Raw genomic sequence first — 21212 nt, 5'->3', positions numbered from 1 at the left:
TCTCCTTCCGGCACACCCAAGATGCGAATGTTGGCACGCTTGAAGTTGCCCCAGAGGCTCCTTACACTATCCTCATTTTTTTGGATTCTTTTTTCTTCTTGCTGTTCTGATTGGGTGTTTTTTGCTTCCTTATATTCCAAATCGATGGTTTGCTCCTTGGATTTACGTACTCTATTATTGAAGCTATGTAAATTATTCTTTATTTCAGTTAAAGCCTCCTTCGTTTCTAACTGTGCAGCGATCATTTCTGACTGGTCCTTTTTTATGCTCTTGAGGCCCTCACTGAGTTCATTGAGCATCCTTATAAGCAGTATTTTGAACTCAGCATCTGTTAGGTTGCTTATCTCCATTTCGCTTAGTTCTTTTCTTGGGGTTTTGTTCTGTTCTTTCATTTGGGACCTGTTTCTTTGTATTCTCATTTTGGCTGCCTCCCTGTGTTTGTTTCTGTGTATTACTTAATGAGAGGTATAGGGCTCGCTGAGACCCGATGCTGCTCGTTTGAAAGAATTTAGGAAAAACCTGAAGCAGGATCCAAGACAGGCCAATCCTATGATTAAGCAACTGGCAACAGCTTGGGTGGGCCTGAAAGTTGGGTGGGGTGGGGCGGGGCCTCAGGGAGTCAGCAGGGCGGGGCTACCAGTGTGAGCCAGGTTGCTGGAGTCCCAGATATGGCGACTGTTGGCTGCCCCAGGGAAGGGCTCACCAAAGGAACAAAGGCCTCTTACAGCACGTGTGTCCCCGAGGAAGCCCCCTCTCCAGCCCTCGCTTCAGTGCCAAACAGCTCAGTTCTTCCCTGTGTGTCTCTGGTGCCCCTCGAGCTGCCTCCCCTCCGAGCTTAGAGGGAGAGAGTCCGATAAGTCCGTGCGCGGGCCCTTTAAGGAGCTGCCTGGGGCTCCAGCCACCTCAGCCTCCCTGAGCCTCAGTTTCCGCTGGTTTTTCCAGCCAGAATTTATGGGGATTCTCTTCCTGGCACTGGAACCCTGAGCGGGGCACCTGGTGTGGGACGGGGACCCCTCAGTCCTCAGGAAGGACCTTCCCAGCCTCGGGAGCCTCCTGATTTTTATCCACCACACTTGGGTGTGGGACCAGCCCGCCGCCACCCCTCGCGCTGCTGCCCCTCCTACCGGTCTGGATGTAGCTGCTTTTTTTTTTTTTTTTTTAATTCCGTAGTTGTAGGACTTCCATTCAGCTTGATTTCAGGCAGTTTTGGATGATGGTTGTTCTGTAGTTTTGTTGTAACTTGGATGTGGTTGTGGGAGGACGCGATACTGTGTTTCCCTACGCCGCCATCTTGACCAGAAGTCCCCCTCTCCTGCTTCTTTTATTAACTGGCTTTACCTGCCTGCAGGGCCCTCTGTTGCTCTCACTCTTCTTCCCTCTGCTCCCCTTTCTCTCCCTTTCCCTGTTTCCTTCTGTCAGAAGGTTGGCCAAGCCACAGCCTGGCCCCTAATACCACACGGGCGAGCCTTGGGCCTCATGCTCACTGTCACCATCCCCCCCAGATGCAGATCTGTTTACTGGGACCAGGACTTCCTCCCAGCCAGGTGAAGGGGGAGGCCGCCACACCTCCTCCAGGATGTCTTCCAGAATCAGGTGGGAGGCCAGATTGCATTGCCTGTTCAAGCAGGGACTCACACTGCCCTCTCCTCCCTGACACAGAAGTTCCTTCTCCAACTGAGAATTGGGGGGAGGAGGGTCTACAGGAAACAGAGAGAGGCCACACAGCTGCCCTATCCCTCAGCCAGGCAGGGACCAGCCTCTGGCTCCTGGGCTCCAGGCCAGCCCTCCCCCCTCCTGCTGGTCTGAGCAAGAGGAATGAGCCATGAACCTGGTGTTCCCCCCAGAGTTCCTGGGCTTTCCTGTGCCACCGCTCCCCAAACACCTGTGCTCTCGGCACCTCAGTACTTGATCTTGGTGCCCGGGTGCCAGAGCTGGCTCAGACCGGGCTCACCAGTGCCAGATGCTATGCAGAGCACCCAGGGGACCCCCACACTAAGCCCAGGACATTTGACTTCGGGTTCTTTTGTGCCATTCGTCTTGAGCAAACCATTCCCTCACCAAGCCTCCGTCTCCCTACGTGAAAGGACAACAGAAGGTGGACCGCATGACTCTTCCTTCCCAATATTAACAGAATGGATTGGGGCCATAAAACTTTTTCTGTAAAGGGACAGATAAGTAAACATTTTAGGCTCTGTCAGCCACACCTTTCTGTTGCAGCAGCTCCACTCTGCGGGTGGGGTGAAGGCGGCCGTAGGTAACATGTGAATGATGAGTGTGGCTGTGTTTCCATCAAACTTCACTTATGTTGACTATAACAAATTTCCTGTAATTTTCACATCATGAAACATTGTTATTTTGATTATTACAACCTTTTAAAAATGTAAAAACCATTCTCAGTGTGCAGGCAGTGGGCCATAGTTGGCTAACTCCTGGTCCAGATTTACTTATTTTATTGCATAAATGTATGCACTTCCTTATCAGAAGAGTTAACTTATCTAAAAATGTTAGAATTAAATTTTTTTTCACTGTATTAGGGCCTTAGAAACATGACTCATCTGGTACATTTTCTACTCCCATGTCTGAATTCTCAACTATTTAATATCTTCCTGATACTAATATATCTGGACACTGGGCTGGATGCTTTATAGTCATCAGCTCATTTAATTCCACAGTATTCTTTGGGGTAGAGATGGTTCACCCCAGTTTCCAGTTCCTTGCACACCCCAGGTGACAGAGTGCTCACTCCCTTCAAAGGCAGCCCTAGTAGACTCTGAGGGCTGCTGATAGCCCAGTGACCTGGCTACCAGCCGGGGGGAGGGGACGAGGTGGCTGTGGATGTGTGGACTTCTGGGCCAGTCCTTCCCTCTCCATTCCATCTGAATCCTCTCCAGCTGTGAGATGTGGATGGACCAGGGGCCATGGCCTTGATTTTCTGGGAGTTTCCCAAGCTCTGAGTCTCTGCAGGCCTTGCAGCTGCCAAGTGACAATTCTTGCAAGGAATAAGCAAAGGGAAAGAATATGACAGAAAAATCGCTGTTATAAATGTGTTACTTGCTAAAAGTGTTTCCAGGAAATCTTGCTTATTAGATACCTCACCCCATCTGCATCCTCCAAGGCTCTTGTGCCCTCTGCTGGCCAGATTGAGTCCTAACCAGGCTCAGGAGGACTGTCTTTTCCTCTTTAAAAGGAAAATCCACCCAGCACTTTCCCTCCCCTTTATGTACTGGACACCTGCAGGATGTGAGGATACAAAGAAAATAAAGACGGCATTTCCTCTGTCCTCCAGGGAGAGACAGACGGGTGTGCGCACCGCAGACAGGAAAGCTGTGGGATGGGTGGCAGGTGGATGGCAGACACTGGAGCTCACGGCTTCTGGAGGGTCATGTTCCAACAGTGAGCTGGTCGTGCGTCGGTGTCAAATGTTTGGACACTTCTGGTGCCAACCATAGCTGGCCTGCAGAGACGTGACAGCTCCATGCCCCAAGCTTTTTCTCGAGGTCCAGGGAGAGGTTCCCGGCTCCTGCTGCTGAGAAGGGGAGCCTGTCAGTTCATGTCTGGGCTCCACGTGCACCCCTGGACCCGCGATAGCCCCAGGAACCGCTTGAGGAACACACCCCTGTGCCTGCGCTGTGCCTCCCCTTATCAGTATCTCACTTCATCTCGGGTCTAGTGAGAGGATACTTCACCCTCAATTGACAAGCAGGGAAACGGGGGCAACCTAATTTGTCCAAGTGGCAGAGCCAGAGTTTGAGCTGATGCCCCTCCCTCCAGCCCTGACTGCTACTGAGGTTCAGGCTGGTAGCTCAGCTGCCAAAGGTCAGTTCCAGCCAGTGTTCACAGGCCCCCACACTTACTGTGTCTAAACGTGGGATCCCCATTTCTTGCCTCGCCCACCCTGCTGTTTGTCTCCCCGTGCCTGGGCTGGGTAGAGACGAGCAGCTGAAACAGCCATCGGTGTGGACATGCCTCGCTGACCACTGACCAGGCAGAGCCCTGGGAGGCAGGGCCTGTTCCTACCGGAGCACACACAGCGCGCAGGGCATTCGCACTCGGAGGGCAGGGCCACCAGGGTACACAGCCCCCTGCACAGGCTGGCCCCCATGCTGGCCCCAGCCAAGCGCACCCCAGCTGTCTGGGAGAGCAGATGGGTGTCAGGGATTGAGGGTGACGAAAGGTGGCGGCTTGGGAAGGACAGGCTGCTCTGGGGACCCAAGCAGGAGTCAACGAAGGCAGGGAGGAGGCAGCTGAGTAGGTGTCCATCCTGGTGTGGCGGTGGGCACAAGGAGACAGAGGAGCACCGTTTGGCAGGTCTGGGAGGCCCTCTGGGACATGGAGCTCAGAGTGGACGTCAAAGGCCTCCTGGGAGGTCTGGACAGTCCACCACGCTGAGGCTGAAAGGCTGTCATCCCAGAGCAAGGTTGTCCCCAACAGTCTTGTGTTCATGGTGCCGCAGCAGCTGCTCTCAGCCAGGGGGGTGTCACTGTAGACCCTCCTGGCGCCTAGAGACAGCTGTCAGAGACCCTGGGAAGTCTGCAGACCTCGGGTGTAACCACATAACTCCCAGGGGTGTCATCCACTGCACGTGAATGGCACTTCCTGGTTGTGCAGTACACCAGTGTGTCCAGCAGTCCTGCCAATTATTTGTTTCCTTCTGTTCTCAGAAACAAATGGGGTCGAAGAGACCGTCAGCATTAAGGTCTAGGACATCTGCATGCCCCTTTCCCAAATGATACTGTTGAAACAAGGAAGGAAAACATCTCCTATGTGCACTTTGTGTGAAAAACCGATCTTAACTTAGAAATCTAGCACCTTGCTGTTCCACGTTTCTGTTACAGATCAGAGCAAACTTCATCTCCGGGAGTTCTGAGTGAGGGAATGTGGCAGGCCGAGCTCTCGGATGCCCCCTGGTGGACGTGCCCTGTGAGATGGCTCCCCTGGAATGGGGCTGACCTATCCTGTGATAGGCTATTGCTGCCCTGATCCTGTTACCTCAGGTGGGAAGAAAAGAAAAGATCTTGCTGATGTAATCTAGGTCCCACAAAGGGTTAGTGTTGAGTTGATCCAAAGGGAGATTGTTCAGAGCTGCCCTGTGGAGAGCGCAGACCCCTCTCAGGGGATGGAGGCCCTCCCTGAGGTCGCAGCAGCTCTGCAGGCTTCCTCAAGAGCTGCCCCGTAGCAGGAGCCTACAGAGGGGCGCAGGCCAGGACTCCAGTGTGGCCTCCAGGAGCTGAGCCAGGAGACATTCCACCATCCTCCACTGGGCTTCCAGACAAGACCCCGGCCCAGCCAGTGCCCTGACTGCCTCTCCGAGACCAGGAGCAGAGCACCCCGCCGAGCGCTGCCTGGACTCCTCACCCCCAGATACCCTGAGATACCGAATGTGCTCTGCTTTGAGCCACTACACTTGTGATTTGTTTTGCAGCAACAGAAACTAAGTAAGGGGGTTGTGCGTGGGGGAACCTGACTTCCGCCTCAGCAGAGAGAATGCAGAGCAGGACACCACTTTGGAGACCTTTGCGCTGCACCGTGACCCAGGCGCAAAGCTAGCAGTCCACCTGCTGAGGGACTGTGGCCTGCCTTTGTCCCCCAGCGTGTGCCTGCTAGTGCAGAGGAGGTCCCTGTGGCAGGACCTACGTGGTGCTTCCTCACCTGGGTGGAGAACAAGAGGGGAGGGGTCAATACTGGTTGTGCTGTATCCTCATGTCCTGCAGCTGCCATCTGGCTGTGATTAATAGTGAATCCAAGGAAGACCCCCCAGAGGAGGTGGCTGTCCCTAAACTTCCCTGAGGCTGCAGTGCTAGCTGGTGGTGGCACAGATCTGGGGGAGGAGGGTGTTCGGCTACTCTCCCCACCCTCCACCCCGGACCCATGAACTCTCCTCGGCTCTGGGAGACAGGGCAAGATAGCAAATGGAATTCGACCTCATTCTCAGACTCCAGGGTCTAGTGCACTGGGGCTAGCCTGCTCCCCCCCACATCCTCCAAACCCCACCCCTGGAGTTTGCTCTGTGGCCAGGTCTCAGCCCCCACCCCACACAGCCCTATTCTCATGGCAAATGCACTGCCCACAGGAGGCCCCGCCTCTCTTCCAATGACACACTTCAGTCCCCAGCTAGTCCCTGCCTGCTGCACCTGGATCTGCGCTCCCAGCAGGTGCCCATGTGGCCTGTGTGGTGGGACCTTCCTGCCCCTGAGCCTGGACCCCGGTCAGTGTGGCTTTGACACACAGCGGGCCTGCTCTAGCCCTCGCTGTCCTCTGCCAGGCTCCCCAAGTTAGGGGACGCAGGGCCACACGGGTGAGTGGGAGACCTTGGCTCATCCCTGCTGGGGTGAAATTGCAGACTGAACAGCTGCGGTGAGCCCAGCACCCATAAGGGCGCATCGCAGTGGGCAGGTTCCTCCTGTCCTGTTGTTCTTTTTATCTTACCGATTATATTCAGTCCTGTCTCAATTTGTCGCCGGGGTGGCTTCACTGTGCTCACAGGCCGGCCACTCTCCGCTCAGCGGTCGGGTCCTGCCTCAGCCCCAGGGCACCGGCAGGCAGCAGCGCCCGGTGTAGGACAGGGCTGTGCTGTAACTGGATGCATCCAACTACTGCCCACTTTGGGTAAGTGATGCTGGGTGTTTTTATTACTTAGGATCCAGATACATTTTAAATACATGTATTTAGTAAGAAAAACATTTTCATTTAAAAGAAAAAATAAAACAAAACCCAGACGAATAGTAGCCCAGGTGGTCCATAGGAAACAGCATGATCTCAGAGGAGGGGCGAGAGGGGCAGCGTCCAACGGGGCCTGCGCTCGGTGACCGCGGCACCGGCCTTCTCTGTGCCTCAGTTTCTCCCCCTGAGAAAGGAGACGAGGTTGGTGGATATTCACCAAGCCCCCAGCTCTGTGAATATCACACATTCAGGGGAGAAGTGGAGCACGGAGAAGGCTCCGGACGCCCTGGCCATGCAGCTGTCTCGATGCGCTTTCCATGGAAATAGCCCTGACGTTTGGGGACAGGAAGTGTGGGCCAACCTTTGGCAGAGGGTCACCCAAATCTAGCTGAATGTGACCCCTTGGAAGGGGCCCTGCAACAGAGGGGGACAGCGGGCCCCAAGCCTGTGCCCAGCAGACTGTCGACATCAGGGCCACCTCAATGCCCACAAGCTTCCCCACAGGCAGCGAAGTGAACCCGCCTGCCCGGCAGCAGCCAGTACCCTTGGCCAGCCAGGAGCCCTGTGATGGCGCAGGAGGCCTGGGACCGGAGGCTGGCCACCCCTCCCGCGAGCTGCCTTGGGCAGGTGTGATATGTAAGGTGTGCGGGGTGGGTGAGGGCAGTGTTGAGGGGAGACTGCAGCAAGGAGCCATGGTTGTTCTTGAAAATTTACAGAGCTGGGAGCCAGGCAATGCATCCTGGGGCCCAGAGACCAGGCCCCACATAACATCTGGCTGTGAAAAGCAGCAGAGATTCTGTCAGCCAAGGAGAGACAGGAGTCAGGCAGAAACCCAGATACCCTCTTAAAGGGCCAGGGCAAAAATTCTCATTCAAAGCCACTCACCCAGGGCCCTAACGGACGAAGGACAGATGGAAGCAACCAGAATGGGCTGTGTGGCTCCGAGGAGAGGGCTGAAGGGACAGTCACCAGGGTCCCGGTTCTGAGTCCCTCTGCCCTGTCGCCCACAGATGCCCTCTTTCCTGGGTGGAGCACTCCCTCCAGGTTGCATCAGCCTGTGGGAATGCACTAACCCCACCCTCTAGACACCTGGTGGCTCCGCCCTACTGAGCTTGCCCCTGCATGGGCGTCAGCTGACTGGCCAGCCTGGGCCCTGGGTGCAGACTCTCTGGAAGTGTCTCAAGGAGGTCTGGGCAGACTCGGAGAGACAGAGTTGTGTGGTTCTAAGGTAGGGTCCATTTTCCCTCGCACAGCCCACCAGCACCACTGTTCCTGGGCGGAGCACTCCCTTCACACAGCCCAATCTTGGTCTGTTTGGGCTCCATCAACTCTCATGGCCTCACACTGACAACTCTGTGAGACCCCACCCCACAACAAAGGTCCATGGTGGAAGCCGGCCTTGGTGCACAGCCTGGCTCCTCTGGCCCCTCCCATGTACTCCCAGGAATACCAGAGGAAGCCACAAACTGTAGATAGTTTTGTAGCTCCAAACAGGTAGCCCAGGGCCAGTCACAGGCAGTGCCTAACATTAATCAGTGTTCCTCCCAAGAGGCCCCAGAACCAACATACCCGATGGCAGGATTCAGACCACATCAGAGCTCAATGCAAGTAGCTCCTCAGTGGCATGTCCAAAGGGAGGTCTCGGCAGTCATCAGACCCTGCTGGGGAAAATTCTGCTTTATGGGTCAGGCCCCACGCAGCTCATACACTACAGTTGAAGTTGATCCTTATAGTCAACCAGCCTGAGGGTCAACCCCACCCATGGATGGGTCAACAGCAATCAAGACTCAGCTACGGCTGGAGGGTTCACAGAACCCATACAAGGGATGACACTCCTAGAGCACCTTGCTCAGGGGATGAGGGAGACGGTACTACTGAGCCCCACAGGACACCTACCATATAAGGGCACCACACGAAGCCTGGGAGGCATAGCACATCTACCCAATAAACAGAAACAAATACAGAGGCAGCCAAGAAGGGGACAGCAGAAATCCCTCGAAATAGAACTACATGAATGGAGGCAGGCGATCTACCAGATACAGAGCTCAAGGAACTTAGGGGGACAATAGAAGAACTCAGTGAGAACTTAAACAAAGGGACAGTGAACACACACAAAAAAACAGAAAGCATAAACATGAACTAGTCAGAAATGAAGAATACAATATCAGAAATGAAGACTATGCTAGAAGGGCCCTGGCTGGTTTGGCTCAGTGGTTAGAGTGTCAGCGCGTAGACCAAAAAGTCACAGCTTTGGTTCTGGTCAAGGACACGTACCTCGGTTGTGGTCTGGTCCCCGGCCCTCTCTCTCTCCCTCTCCCACTCTATCTGAAAATAGAGGATTAAAAAATAAAAATAAAAATAATTTTAAAAAAAGAATATGCTAGAAGTAATCAAAGCAGGTAGATGAAGCAGAGGATCAAATCAGAGGTTTGGAAGACAAGGTAACAGAAAACATGCAATCAGAAAGCAAATAGAAAAAGTGAATTTTAAAAAATGAGGATAGTTTAAAGGACTTCTGGGATAACAAGCATAACATCTGCATCACGGGGGTACCAGAAGGAGAAGAGACAGCAAAGGATTGAAAACCTATTTGAGGAAATAATGACTGAAAACTTCCCTAACGTGGTGAAGGAAAAGAAAACACAAGTCCAGAAAGCAAAGTCCCAGACAAGATGAACCCAAAAAGGCCCACATCCAGACACATCATAATTAAAATGGCAAAGGTTAATGATACTGAGAGAACCTTAAAAGCAGCAAGAGAAAGACAGTTACTTACCTATAAGAAAGCTCCCAGTTATCTTCAGATAGAGTGGGAGGGAGAGAGATAGAGAAACATCCATGTGAGAGAGACACATCGAGTGGCTGCCACCCACACGACCCCAACCTGGGCCAAGGACAAACTGCAACTGAAGTACGTGCCCTTAGCAGGAAACGAACCTGGGACTCTCTGGTCCACCAACCAACGCTCTAACTCTAACTGCTGAGCCAAACTAGCCAGGGCTTGATTATGTATATTTTTATTGATTATTTTTCAGAGAGAAAGGAAAGGGGAGATAGAAACATCGATGTGAGAGAAAAACATAGATCTGCTGCCTCCTTCATGCCCTCCACTGGGGACCAAGCCTGCAACCTGAGCATAGACCCTGACTGGGAATCAAACCAGGACTTCTCAAGTCCACGGGACAACGCTCAATCCATTGAGCCACAGCGGCCGGGCAAGATTTTCTCTTTATCTTTGGTTTTCAGCAATTTCATTGTGATATACCTTGGTATGGTTTTATTTGTGTTTCTTCTATTTGGGGTTGGTTAAGCTTCATGGATATCTGGGTTTACAATTTTCCTCAAATTTAGAAATTTTCAAGTGTTATTTCTTCAAATATTTTTCTTCCTTTCCTCTGTTTTTTGGATTTCATTACAAGTCTGTTAGACAACTTGATCTTGTCCCACAGCTCACTAAAGTCCTCTTCTTTTTGTTTTTCATACTTTTTTCCTCTGTGTGCTTTATTTTGGATAGTTTCTGCTCCTATAGCTATAAGTTCACTGATCTTTTCTTCTGCAGAATCTAATCTGCTTTTAATACCACCCAGAGTAATTTTCATTTTGACATATTCTCAACTCTACACTTTCACTTGGGTCTTTTCTTCTCTTTCAACCATTTCTTTTTATTTACAGTTCGTGTTCAATGCAAATCAATCCCATAACATGAGGAGTTACCATGAATCGAAGCACAACTACACAAACACAATATGCAGTCCAAAATAGATGTGCAGGATTTAGGTATAAAACAAAAGGGAATCTTCATTCATACACATAGCTTGAGATATGCTGGATAGGTGTTCCTGGGTAGATTTCTAAAGATGGGAAAAAAGAACTGGTATCAAGTTTACTGTGGCCATATTAGGTAGTGGAACATCTGAGCATCAGTGTGTGACCGTGCAAACGAAAGACTTTAGGGAGTGCCTATTTTCAAAAAGGTTTCTGTGCATCAGAGCACTTGTGAAGAGATTTACTTGCCAGAATCAAGCTCATATTACTCTTAGGATCAGGTTCTAACTATCTAAAAATATTGACCAATAGCAGAAAATGTTCCAAATGTGCCTATTCTGATTCATAGTTTAAACAATTATGCACAAAAAGAATCTAAATGCTTTTTCTGAATTGAATGTAAGTAAGTTTCTAGACTTCACTTCCCAAATACCTGATTTACAGTTTTGGCTCCTTAATATATTTGCCTTTTCAATTTTAAGATTTATCGATTTTACCTTCAAAACAGATCACTTTTTAAATTGTAAAAACTATTTAACAAAGTATTTAATAAAAAGCACTTTTTAATCTTCACCTGAAGATATGTTTATTGATTTTTTTTTAGAAAAAGCAAGAAAGAGAGAGAAAAACATCACTTGGTTGCTTCTGGTATGTGCCCCGACCAGGAATCAACCCCACAACCTTTTGGTGCATGGGACAACACTCCAAGCAACTGAGCCACCTGGCCAGGGCACACAAAAAAGAACTTTGAAATTGGTTGAGGTCAATGTACTTCTCTTTGGAATTAGTTTTATAAATGAATCTGGTGTTCTTGTTAAATAAGAATAAGTGATAAGTAGAAAAGCAAAATTTACTCATTATGCTTGGATTTGGGGTAGATTCCAACCATCATTGCTACACAAAAAGTAAAAGTCAATGTCAAATCCAAAGCCTCAGAGGAGAGAGTTCAGTTCCCAAGAGAACAGTGCTAGCTTAGCAACGTAAAACTTTACCTAGAGTTACATCGGCATTAAATCAGGGCTGTGAAACAATGCGTGGAGCATTTACAGAAGCACCTGAAAGCTTCTTCTAATGTACAGATAAACAGACCCATGAAAGCTTTTTATATTACCTGTTCGATGGTCTTATAGCTTTAATAAACCACATGAAAACTGACTCTGCTCCAAATCCCATTCCTTATCTCTAGATAAGATCAAATCTATTCATTTTCAAGGTGGACTTTTATGTGGCCGTACTTCTGTTAGCCACATTTAAGGAAATCTCCTCTGAACAATTTTGGATGTCTCTTCATCGTGTAAATGAAATTCTAGCAGATTTAATGTCGGCATTCACCATCTAGTCAAAACCTGCACATGCTCTTCAAACCAATTAAATATGGGATCCTCAATATTTTCTGTGTCAATAAAATTAGTTGGGTGGTTAGCAGACTCAATGAAAACCTCTTTTTCCTTTGTCACATTGGATGTCTAGATGCCATTTGAATTGGGTTTAGAAGATGGGGAAGAATAGATGTTTCTTGGCCCAAGTCTCTTAACAGTAGAGATGCAGAAGCTTAGAAAGATCATGAAAAGACAGACTGGCTGTTGACTGCAGAGAACCACCACTTGCCTTGGTGGTGGCATTTACTAGACTTGGGTAGTCCAGGCACTGTGGGAGGGGTTACCTAAAGGTGTTACAGCAGTTGTTTGATTTGAATTAATCTACATGGGTAGGAGCAGTGCCAGAAGCAACAGCCCCTGTTCAAGCCTGGCTACCACCACTTTGCCCGTGTCCACTCCAGCTGTGTGCGTGCCTCTTAGTGGATGCTGAGTGTGTGGAGAACCACTGGCTCCAGGTAGGTGCAGACAAGCTCACTAGTCTCTTTTTGTTTTATCCTCACCTGAGGACATTTTTGCATTTATTTTCAGATAGAGCGGGGGCGGGGGGTAAGAGAGAGAGAGAAACATCAATGTGCAAGAGACACATCGAGTGGTTACAACCCACATGACCCCAACCAGGGCCAGGGACAAACTGCAACTGAAGTACGTGCTCTTAGTGGGAACCAAACCCAGGCCTCTCTGGTCCGTGGGCCAAGACTTTAACTGCTAAGTCAAACCAGCCAAGGCATCATTTGTTTCTTTTTTATATCTTCCATTTCTTTCCTCATTATGGTTATTTTCCTTTATAGATTTGAGAAGAGTTATAAGATTTTTTTTAATATGTGGGGATGGGGGGTTGGTGGATGGATGATTTGTAACCTTGTGATAGGCATTCTCGCAACCTGGCCAGCCTGGGATCAGTGTGTGTGGACAGACAGGTTTGACTGATAGCGAGGAAGATTGCCTTGGGTACTATGAATGCTTCATTTGCATGTGTCTAAGATAAGGTTTGCATGAAAGGCTGGAACACCACCTCGAGTGGACAAATGAGTTGTAGGACTCAAGAATGTCTGGGTTTGTTATTGTTTAGCTTTAAAGTCTCTCTCCACTATAAAAAGCAAGCGACACAAGGCTAGGCTGTATGGTTTGCAGAGACATCATCTCAAGGAAATAATTTACATAAACCCACATGTAACTTGGGGAACCAATCTGCAAATAAATTGGGCTGCAGCCAGAGATCTGAAGCATTTGCTCCCTTGCGATGCTCCTTCTTACTCCTACCAGTGTGTGCTTGTAATTCATTGGGGTGCGCTGACCCTGGCAGGCCAAGAGAGACGGCATCAATAGTTGTTTTACTATCTTTATCTATTAACTCTATTTTTGCTGTCATTTCTCAGTCTGTTTCTAGGGGTTGATTTTTCTCCTGGTCATGTTCATGTATGTATGTGTGTGTGTGTGTATGTATATATATATACATATATATGTATATGTGTTTATGTATATATATGTGTGTGTGTACACATATGTAATGTGTGTGTGTTTATGTATATATGTGTGTGTGTACACATATGTAATGTGTGTGTGTTTATGTATATGTGTGTGTGTGTGTACACATATGTAATGTGTGTGTGTTTATGTATATGTGTGTGTGTGTGTGTATATATATATATATATATATTTTTTTTTTTTTGGCTACCCTGCCTGCCTGGTAATTTGTGATCAAATGCTGACTATTGTGAGTTTTACAGTGTTGTACAGTGCTGGGTACTGTTATATTATTTTAAAGAGGATGTTGCATTTTGTCCTGGCTATAGTTAAAGATACTTGCAGATCAGTTTGATCCATTTGAGGTTTCCTTTTAAGATTGTAGAGATTTCAGAATAAGTCTTATCGTGGGGATAATTTAGCTCTGCTATTTGACATGGCCCTTGTGAACATAATGCCCCAGGCATTATGAGGCCTGTGGGAACACAAAGTATCCCCAGCATTATCCAAATTCAGGAGTTGCTCTGTCTACTCATTTCTGGGATTTCATTCCTTGGTCTTAGAGTTTTCTCCCAAATAGGCACAAGTACTCTGACAAAGATTCAGTGGGATCCCTCTGGAACTCTCTCTATGCCACCCTCTTATGTATTCTGTCCTGAACCTTCTAATCTTCTTGACATTCCAGAACACAGTGTCTGTCTCAACTCAGCAAGACTTCGAGTCATGCAGGGTCCCCCTGTCCCTCAGCACTGCTCCTCCGAAGTCAGCTGCGGGCAGTGAGCTGGAGCCATTACAGGGCTCACACCCCCTTCAGCTTCTCAGGGCTGTGCTACCTGACAATGCCGGGAAACCTGTTCCAGACCTCTTGTCCATTGTGTGTATTTTACAGCTTGAGGGCAACTCCTGTAGCATGGAATCCTTCATGGACAAAATTAAAAGTCATCCACTGAGTTCTTAATTTCCGTTTTTATAGTTTTCAATTCTAGAATTTCCCTGTGATTGTTTTCCATAGTTTCCAGTTCTCTGAAAAGAGTTCTCCATTTTCGCATTGGATGTATTGAAGATATGAAATACAAAACATAATTATTTTAATGTCCATGTCTACAATCATGATATCATAATATAAAATACTATAGATACTCCAACAAAAAACTACTAGATCTAATAAGTGAATTCAGAAAAGTAGCAGGATACAAAATTAATGTTCAGAAATCTGTAACAATTTTGTATAACCAATAATGAACTATCAGAAAGAAAAAAAAAATATCCCAATTACTACTGCAACAACAACAAAAAATAAGGTACATAGGAATAAATTTAACTAAAGAGTTAAAAGACCTGCACATGGAAAATTAAAGGGCATTGAAGAAAAAGACTAAGGTAGATAAAAGTAAGTAGAATCATATACCATTTTTAAAGATTAGAAGAACTAATATTATTAAAATGTTTATACTACCAAAAGAAATAAGTAGATTCAACACAATTCTTGTTAAAATACCAATGACATCTTTCATGGATCTAGAACAAATACTTCAATAATATGTATAGAAACAAAAAGACCCCTAAATAGTCTCAGCAATCTTAAAAATAAAGAACGAAGGTGGAGGTATTACAATACCTGTTATAAAACTAAACTACAATGCTATTGTAATCAAAACATTCTGGTACTCATATAAGAATTGATATATAGACCTATGGAGCAAAACTAAGTGCCCAAAAATGAACCCACATCTTTTTCTTTTTTTTTCTAATCCTCACCCAAGGGTATTTTTCCCATTTATCTTCAGATAGAGTAGGAGGGAGGGAGGGAGAGAGAGAGAGAGAAACATTGACATGAAAGAGACACACCGACTGGCTGCCTCCTGCATGATCTTGGCTAGGGCTGGGGAAAAAAGCGCAGCCAAGGTCGATGCCCTTGACCGGATTCAAACCTGAGACTCATTGGTCCACAGGCCAATGCTCTAACCATTGAGCCAAACAAGCCAGGGCTTTACTCTCTTATCGTTCACAATTACACACTGGATTTTCCCACTGTTTGGTAGAATTGCGTGTCTCAACAAACACAGTCAGGTGGGGAAGAGATGGTTTACAGTGTGAGTACACAAAACACAGAGTTTATTCTTGTATTAACTGGAAACCTGCTTGCCTCATCCTGTATTTTCTATATGAACAGTGCAGGACATTACCAAATCATGTATTCGTCACCCCCAAATCGTGTATTTGTAAAAGATCCATTCAAAGACCAATAGACTGTTTTTTTTTAATCCTCACCTGAGGACATATTTTTATTGATTTTAGAGAAAGAGGATGGAAGAGAGAAACATCTATGTGAGAAACATTGATCAGTTGCCTCCCATGTGTGCCCTGACCAGGGATCAAACCCACAACCCGGGTGTGTGCCCTGCTCAGGAATTGAACCTTCAGTCTTTTGGTGTTTGGGATGGCGCCCAACCTGTTGAACACTCAGCCAGGGCAAAACCAACAGACTTCATTGGGTAAGAAACACACAACATAAAAGTTACTACTTTGGCCATTTTAAGGCCCAGTTCAGTAGTTACATACATTCACGTTGTTGACACAGATCTTCAGAACTTTCCCATCTTGTGAATCAAATTTTATCCTCTTTAGTCAACTCCCTTTTCTCTCTCTCCTTAATGCACCATTCTATTTTCTGTGTCTATGAATTTGATTATTTTATATATTTCATAAGTATTATATGACATTTGTCTTTGTGACTGGCTTCTTTTTCTTAGGATAATGTCCTCAAGGTTCATTCATGTTGCAGCATGTCAGGCTGTTCTTTCACTTTAAGGCTGAATGCCGCTCCATTGCATGTGTGGAGCATCCTTGTTTACCCGTGCGTGCACACTTGGCGTTGCTTCAACCTTTTGGCTGCTGTGATCAGTGCTGCTATGAACATGGGTATACAAATATCCCTTCAGGACCCTGCTTGCAAATTTTGAGGGTGTATACCCAGAAATGGAATTACTGGATCATATGGTACTTTTTTGTTTAGTTTTCTGAGCTCCATACATACAGGTACTGTTTTCCACAGTGTTGGTAACATGTCACGGTCCCACCAACTGCACCAGGGCTCCTGTTTGTCTATATTCTCACCCATGCTCGTTATTTTCTGTTGATCTTAATTTGCATTTCTCTGATTATTAGTGCTTTGGGACATCCATTTGATTATTGGTATGGGATTTTAGCAGAAGTGTCTATTCAAGTTCTTTGCCCATTTTTATCATATTCTTTGATTATTTTGTTGTTGAGTTGTAGGAGTTGGTTGGAGGATCATCCTGTACACCAAAAGGTCATGGGTTCGATTCCCGATCAGGGCACATACCCCATTTCGGGTTTGATCCCCAACCAAGGCATGTATGGGAGGCAATTAGCGTTTCTCACATTGATGTTTCTCTCTCTCCTGTCCTCTCTCTCTAAAACTCAATAAAAACATATCCTTGGGTAAGGAGAAAAACAAACACCTCAGAAACAGTGCCTTTGTGTAGAGTTTCTTAAATGAGAAATGACCTGCTGGCCCGTGGGCTGGGGGAGAGTAGGGTGTCAGGGGGGGTAGACCCTGACAGGGATGAAGCTGTGCCCCTCCTCCAACTCAGGCTCTGAGCCTGGAGGGGGGCAGGAGCCTTGCCCATTACAAGTGCCCTGAGTGGCAACTGTTTTCCCAGAGGTATCTCTTCACACTTGGGGCAAACACTTCATGAATCCACTCGATAAAGACTTGCCTGGTGACTCAAGCTTTGCTATTAGCCCTTCATATCATATTCAACTTGTTTTTCATGACATTATTTTTCTTGAACACTCACAGGTTTTCAGACCGGTGGACTTCACTATGAAGTCCCCACACACATTTCACACAGTGACGTCAGCCCATCTTTCAATGGCTGGTTTCCCATCAATGACTTCTGTGCGATGGAGGTCCTCTTTGGCATTTTCTTCCAAAAGAGTCCTATCTTAATTGAATCCTTGTTGGGTAGAGAACCCTTTACATAATCTTGAAATTCTGTCATAAATTATCAGCAGCTGCATAGTTAGAAAGGGCAGCCTTACTCCACTATGATGCCACTTCTTTTTTTTTTTCTTTATTGACTTTGAGAGAGAGGAAGGGAGAGGGAGAGAGAGTCAGAGACATTGATGCGAGAGAACATCGACTGGCCGCCTCTTGCATGCCCCCCACTGGGGATCTGGCCCACATCCTGGGCATGTGCCCTGACTGGGAATTGAACCGGTGACCATCCTGGTGAATGGGTCCACACTTAACTACTGAGCCACACCAGCTGGACACCACTTCTTTTCTTAAATGTACCCCACCACCCCTTAAACGGATTACTTTCAGCACGCTTGCCGGGGTGTCTTTCAGGAGGTCAGCACACAGCATCTTTGTTTTTTCACATATTGCCTCCTGAATGCTATCGCTGGCTAGCTGCTTTTCTTTTTTAAAAAAAAAATTTTTTTCTTTACTGATTTCAAAGAAAGGAAGGGAGAGGGAGAGAGAGATAGAAACATCAATGAGAGAGAACATCCACTGGCTGTCCCCAGCATGCCTCCGACTGGGGATCAGGCCCACAACCTGGGCATGTGCCTTGACTGGAAATCGAACCAGGGACCTTTTGGTGCATGGGTTGACGCTCAACCACTGAGCCACACCGGCCGGGCTGCTGCTTTTTATTTTTCCAATTCAACAACAATTTTCTTGACCTCTTCAATCGCCTGTGATCATTGGCTCATGAACACATTCACACCCTGAGCTCATCAGCACTCCTGAGGGTCTCCTTATGTTTTAAAATTGTGCTAATCCTCGGTCTCACCATACTCGGTGGTCAGATCAGACACACGGACGCCTCTGTCATACTTTGCAATTCTTTCTTTTTTGTTTTGTAAGCTCTATGGTTGTTCCCACAGCTTTCCTTTTCACTATGCTGCTGTCACTAACCTTCCAAGGACCCATGATGACTTACTGCATGTATTTAATAATAATAAGCAGCAGCCCGGCCGGTGTGGCTCAGTGGTTGAGCGTTGACCCAGGCACCAAGAGGTCGCTGTTTCGATTCCCAGTCAGGGCACATGCCCAGGTTGTAGGCCCGATCCTCAGTGGGGGGCATGCAGGGGGCGGCCAGTCGATGTTCTCTCTTATCAATGTTTCTAGCTCTTTCTCCCTCTGCCTTTCTCTCTCTCTAAAATCATTAAAGAGCCCTGGCTAGTTTGGCTCAGCGGTTAGAGTGTCAGCCTACGGACCAGACAGACCAGGGTTCGGTTCCCGCTAAGGGCACATACCTCCCTTGCAGTTTGTCCCCGCCCCAGTTGGAGTTGTATGGGTGGCAACTGGTCAATGTGTCTCTCTCACATCTATGTTTCTCTCTCTCTTTTCCTCCCTTCCCCCTCCCGCTCTATCTGAAGATACATGCAAAAATGTCCTCAGATGAGAATAAAAAAAGAGAAATCAATAATGAAAAATATAATAATAAGCAGCAACAAAAGCAACAAGCCATGAAAATATTCACAGCACAGTTTCCTGAGATGTTAACTCGAGGTTTAGGGGTAAACTGACACATACTCACACATCCTCTCCTTTGTCACCTGAGAGACGTGTGACCGATCATACTGGTATCAGCGTGAAAGGGTTGTTGGGTGGAGGATGGAAGGTTGGTTTGACAGCTGAGACATTTTCCATGAACAACGTGGTTGACAACCAACTTGTTTGAGATGGGAGACGTTCAAGATCTGAGGTTTGACTGTAAATTCCTCCTCTTCTAAGCCGGCAGTGAATGAGGCTCTGCTGGCACTCTTCATGGACCGTCATCAGCCCTGCAGCGGAATTTGCACGTGGCCTGGCCCTGCCCAGTGCACTTACACAACCAGCGGCAGGTAGTGCACAGTGTCAGTGTCCTGCCGCGGGAAAGCGCGGGGACAACCTGGGCTCTGAGGACACCTGCCTTCACCTCTTGCCCAGCCCAGCCCCTTCCCTCTCCAGAGCAAGCACAGTGAATTTTCTTCATTCATCTTGTCTATTGTTTTGTTTTAGTCGCTGTTTTATTTTTATTTGTTTGGTCCCCACTGGAATATGTAAGTTCTGGGAGGCAGGGCGTGCTTGGAGACTCTGGGTGAGGTGCCCCCATCCGAGTCTGAGGGCAGGGTGGAATCCTGTCCTATTTCCATGTTTGATGTTTGTTCATCACGAACATTTTGCCATTAATTTTGAATTTTTTAAATACTTCATTGGTACCCTGGCGGTTGGCTCTGTTGGTTGGAGCACCTTCCCGTATACCAAAAGGTTTCGGGTCCAATCCCCGCATGGACGACGAGGGAGGCAAGCAATGATACATCGATGTTTCTCTCTGACAATGAATAAAAACATATCCTCGGCTGAGGCTTAAAAAACGACTGCATTAGAATATTATTTTTCTTGATCACTGAGTTTAATGCCCCGGAAACTCTGCGCCCGTGCAGAGGTCCCTTCCACCCTGGCGGGGACTGAGACTCTGCTCCCAGGGCCTCCAATGGTGCCAGACAGTTCAATATTCTGATTCTCGGAGTGAAACGTCCTTTGAAAACCTCCCCAGATTACTTGCAGGACTCCCAGGCAGGGCACAGGAGGTCTGGGCAATCCCGGGATGGAATTGGACGAGTCTCCCGACCGGCCTGCCCTTGACCCTCCTGATGGAACCTCCTTGCTCCCAGGTCGGCAGAACCCCCGGGGGCAGCTGAGGCCCCTGGGTGCAGGGGTGGGAGCGAGGAGTGGGGGACGGGGCGGTGGGCGGGCGCAGAGCCCAGAGCAGCGCGGAGACTGAGTGACGTGCGGGGCGGGTGGTGGAGAGGGGCGGGGCGCAGGGGGATAGCTCAAGGGCTGGTGTGTGTGTGTGTGTGTGGGGGGGGGGTGGCTCTCTCCAGATGCTGCGTAGTAATCGCTGCTGTTGCACCTGGAGTCGCTGGTGTCCGTGAATTTTCTCTGCCCTCTGTGCCCAGTGCGAAGCTCCTGCCCCAGCGCCAGGCCAAGGCCGGTGTTGAGCCCAGGGAGGGTCTTGCGTGGGCCCTGGCGCTGGGCCCTGGGAAAAGAGGCCTGACACCTGGACGGGCCTTCAGGTGACCCTGCGCCTGCAAGTGACCATTTATCTGCGAAGGTGACCATCCGTCTGCAAGTGACCACTTACCTGCGCTCACCGCCGCCCTCCTCGCTCCTTTTCTCCCACAAGTGTCCTCCGTAGTTGTTCCGGTTCAGGCCATGGTGGATGTGCTGGGCGGGCGGCACCTGGTGACCCCCGGCGGCGCGTGGGTGGAGGCCGAGGCTGCGCTGCAGAACAAGGTGGTGGCGCTGTACTTCGCGGCGATCCGCTGCGCGTCCAGCCGCGACTTTACACCGCTGCTCTGCGACTTCTACGTGGATCTGGTGGAGCAGGCGCGCCGGCCCGCGCCCTTGGCTGTGGTCTTGGTGTCCACCGACAGCAGTGCACAGGAGATGCAGGACTTCATGCGTCTGCTGCCCGGCTCCTGGCTTGCTCTGCCCTTCCACGACCCCTACCGGCAGTGAGTGTGGCCCGGGCTGGAATTCGCGGCGCTTCCCCTGAGCCCCGCGCCCCGCGCCCCGCGCCCCTCAGCCTTCTCTGCAGTTGCGAGCTTCCTGCCCCCGCCCCCGCCCCCACCCAGATCTGGCCCTAAGTAGTTTCTGCTCAGGTTCTCAGGGAGGCTATAGCAGTTAGAGGACTGGAACTTCCGTCTCCCCGGGGGAGCTTGGTGGTCTGGACCCTCTGGCTCGGAAAGTCTGCATTTTTCAGGAGCTCAGGTGATGCTGCAGTGCGCAGAGCCCACTCTGGGATCTGCAGCCTCCAGCTCCCCGCCCCACAGCACAGGGAAGACCCTGAATCTGAAGAGCAGTAGAGGGCACTCGGAGGTCGCTCTGGTCAGAACCAGAGACCGTGGGTGGCTGACCAG

The 21212-nt window shown here is 48.8% G+C and overlaps 1 protein-coding gene across 1 annotated transcript; it reads left to right on the top strand.

Moving 5' to 3' along the window:
- Positions 1 to 20505: 20505 nt before the first annotated feature.
- LOC118618078 (nucleoredoxin-like protein 2) lies at positions 20506 to 20811 on the top strand. The gene has a single exon (XM_036243981.1). The coding sequence runs from the start codon at positions 20506 to 20508 to the stop codon at positions 20809 to 20811; it is 306 nt and encodes a 101-aa protein (XP_036099874.1).
- Positions 20812 to 21212: the final 401 nt, after the last annotated feature.

Source organism: Molossus molossus, unplaced genomic scaffold, assembly GCF_014108415.1.
Source record: "Molossus molossus isolate mMolMol1 unplaced genomic scaffold, mMolMol1.p scaffold_m16_p_51, whole genome shotgun sequence".
Lineage (NCBI taxonomy): Eukaryota > Metazoa > Chordata > Mammalia > Chiroptera > Molossidae > Molossus > Molossus molossus.
Note: the sequence above shows the minus strand (reverse complement) of the source record. Positions and strands in the feature narration are given on the sequence as shown.